We start from the raw sequence: 3,286 nt of genomic DNA, 5'->3' as shown, positions 1-3,286 counted from the left end.
CCCCCCCTTCCCGCCCCGACAAGGTGGCGCCCGCCTGATGCCGAGCTGCATGACTCCACACAAGGAACTGACCCCCCGCCGCTTGTTGACACAGCACAGCACACCCCCAGCAGCCTGCGGCCGCGCCAGGGCGCGCCCTGCTGTGCCACTGGGCTGCCAGAATCCCCGCCTTCATCATTCACAAGGCCGGCGCTCACGTGGCCTGTAAAACAGCGTACGGCTGCAGACTAGCAGCGCCACGGGGACAGGGGGCACTCCTGGCAGCGCCTCGAGACGCGCGCTGCCTGGTGAACGAGGGAGGGCGGCGGTCGAGGTGGTGGCCGAGTGCCGGGTGGGTGCGAGGGCCGAGCTGGGGGGGCGGCGATTCAGGGCTGCAGCAGCAGCGAGCGCAAACGCAGGCAAGGCGGCGCCCAGCTGCGGCGTGTTGGGTAGTCCCACCCTGACCCCAGACAGCATGCGGCACTGCTGGCTGCCGCATGGCCGGCAAAGGTGCGACACTTCTCGCACTTTCACCCTTGGCAATTGCGCAGCTTTCACCGACAAGCACCACGACATCCCCGCACCGCCCGGTCCCTGCACCCAGGAAATGAGCAACAGGCGTGGCGGCGGCAGCGCGTGCGCGCACCTGCGAGGTCTTCCTCGTCTCCTGGCAGCAGCTCGGCCAGCCTCAGGCCGTAGCTGGCCCACTTGCCTGCATGGGAGGGTGGAGTATGTCATGGAGTGATCCTGGCGAGGATCGTAGGCCGCATGCATGCGGCTGTGGATGTTGAGCTGCGGCGTGCCGCATGCATGTGCCACACACGCAACAGGCGCGGCCGGACCGCGTCAACCTGCACGACGACGCATGCCGCCGTGCGAATCGAAAGCCCCTGGGCAGTGCCCGAATTTCCAAGCGCTGCAGCGGACGGTCGAACGCATCCGGTCGTCGCCGCAGCCCACCTTTGGACAGCGCCGCCCTGAGCCCTGACCCCACGGCCTCCTGTGCTGCGTCCCCCATGGCCAGCACCCGCGCCGCCGCCCCCGGTGCAGCCGCAGGCGCAGCGGGCCCCGCGGCGCCGCCTGCGCCGGGGCCGGCGCCGACGGGGCTGGGGGGTGGGCCGACGACGATCCCGACCTGCAGCACCCAGCTGGCCGCCTTGGGGCCGGCGCCCTTGGTATATACCTGGGAGCCCAACGCCACGATGTGGGATATGGAGGGCTGCTGCTGCTGCTGCTGCTGCTGCTGCTGCTGCTGCTGCTGCTGCTGCTGCTGCTGCTGCTGCTGCTGCTGCTGCTGCTGCTGCTGCTGCTGCTGCTGCGGCTGATCCTGCTGCTGAGTTGAGTCATCCTGGCTCAGGCCTGTTACGCCTGCGCATGCGTCAGGGTGGCGTGATTTGCGCTGGAGCACGGGGCGCAGCAAAAATTTGCCCTGATGCGCGAGCAGCTGCGTCAGCATTGCTGCTGGGCTGCCGTACAGGACATGTGCCTCGGTCGGCAAAGCGTGCACAGCATGAGCTCGGCACGCACCTAAGCGCGCACCCTGGTGCAGCGCCGTGCGCATGTAGGCGTCCATGCATTCGGGTGTCCACGCCAGGTCCTGGTCCTTGTGAAACGCCATTAGGCGGCAGATCGCCGACAGCTGCTGCTGGTGCAGTGGCGCCGGTGTAGGGACAGGAACCGCTGCCTGGGGCTCGGGCTGTGCCAATGGCGCGAGCGATGGAGGCGCAATGAGTGACACTGGCAGCAGCTGCGAGCCATGTAATGCAGATTCGTTTGCAGGTCTTGTAATCAACGACTGGGGTCGAGGCTCAAAGTGAGGACCGAGATCAAGATCGTCCATGACGTCCACGTGGATCTGTATATATAATAATGATACCAGAATCCCCAGACACACCAAGTGAACTTTGTTGTATGGTGATATAATAGGAACATCATCGCAAGGCATTGGCCTCAAGCAAGATCACATGCAGTAATTTGCGCGCGAATGACCACACCCACTCCCAGTACACAGCACTTTGAATGAAATTGATGAAATTCTCGATAAAACCGTGACTCCATATCGCGTATAATGAAGCTGACGCGTCTGTACTGCACACCAGTATGTCGCACATTTGCACATCTGGCACGCGCTGCAGCCCCACACCAAATTTCTTGTAGATATTGTGGAACCAATTACACCAGTGTCGGTATTGAAGAGATTTGATTCAACAAGCACCGCCACGCCGCTCCAGCTACCAGAAACCTCCAGCGGGCAGGTCGTTGCCCAACTCCCACTGCTCGGACAACACCGCATGCCCGCCAACTTTGTCAGTGAGAAGCTTCACATGCCTGAATACCGTCGGAAGAAGGATTCACAAGAAATATGCTTCACCAGCTGCACCAACTTTCTTAATTGGGAAGCCCCACATGACTTTGTTCACATCCTCGGAAGCCTCACATCCTGGGTTTCATAGACATGTGCATAATCAGCTGCACACGCAACTTCAGGCTCGCATGTGGCAGGCCTGACATCAGTGCTTTCAACTGCTGCGGACGCACGCCCTCCATCTGCTGAGAACCAGTCATGTCACAGCAGTGCTGCAGCGTCACAATTTTGCCCCACAGGTACAGACAAGCTGGCTGCGCACAGGCTTGTGAGGAGGACCGACGGCTGGCGGCGCGCGATAACATGACCAGTGCATGGGCTTTCACAGCCGGTGCGTGTGGCGCCCAGTCGCCAGGAGTGATGAATAAGCGATCACGCAGGGCGAGTGGTAAAGTGACGCACTCACTCAGTCAAGTATGGGCGTGTGCTGCTTGTTGGATGGAGACGGCGGCTCTATTTCCAAGCTTTGCAACAGTCCATCAAAACCAAATAATGGGTGCTGGCATTGGTTGAATCCAGCAGAGATTGTTAATAACAAACGCAAGTTGCTCTGCATTCACCGCTGCCACGCCGCGATCTTGAGCTACAGGACGACTGTTGACGCAGCCTCCCACGCCCTCAACCGTGAATCAGCCAGCCTTGCGTCCAGCGCCTCCATGCGCGCCTCGGCCCGCGCCTCTGACACGTGCAATTGCAGGCAGGCGTCCTCTGCCAGAGCCCTGCTGGCCGCCGCCTCCGCCCTCGCCTTTGAGAGCTCGTGCCTGAGCCTTGACATCTCAGACGAGGGCTGGCAAGCTTCATGGCGGCATTGGTCTGCTGTGACCGCCGGCTGCCCCGTGAGCGATGCATCTGCCAACCATGACAGGTGTGCGCTTGGGTGTTGGGGGGTCTGCGCTGCAGGGCCGGTGGGGTGGTTGGAGACGAAGCCCATTGGGGCCCTGC

At 62.0% G+C, this 3,286-nt stretch overlaps 1 protein-coding gene across 1 annotated transcript; it reads right to left on the bottom strand.

Annotated features, from left to right (window-relative positions):
* Positions 1 to 174: 174 nt before the first annotated feature.
* MNEG_7117 (hypothetical protein) lies at positions 175 to 1,597 on the bottom strand (the record flags this gene model as incomplete). The annotated part of the gene is made up of 4 exons (XM_014044411.1): positions 175 to 284; positions 626 to 691; positions 940 to 1,347; positions 1,507 to 1,597. 4 exons carry the CDS (start codon positions 1,595 to 1,597, stop codon positions 175 to 177), a joined length of 675 nt encoding a protein of 224 aa, XP_013899865.1.
* Positions 1,598 to 3,286: the final 1,689 nt, after the last annotated feature.

Source organism: Monoraphidium neglectum (genome assembly GCF_000611645.1).
Source record: "Monoraphidium neglectum strain SAG 48.87 unplaced genomic scaffold scaffold01230, whole genome shotgun sequence".
NCBI classification, from domain to species: Eukaryota; Viridiplantae; Chlorophyta; class Chlorophyceae; order Sphaeropleales; family Selenastraceae; genus Monoraphidium; species Monoraphidium neglectum.
The sequence above is the reverse complement of the archived record's forward strand: the minus strand, read 5'-3'. Positions and strand labels throughout refer to the sequence as shown.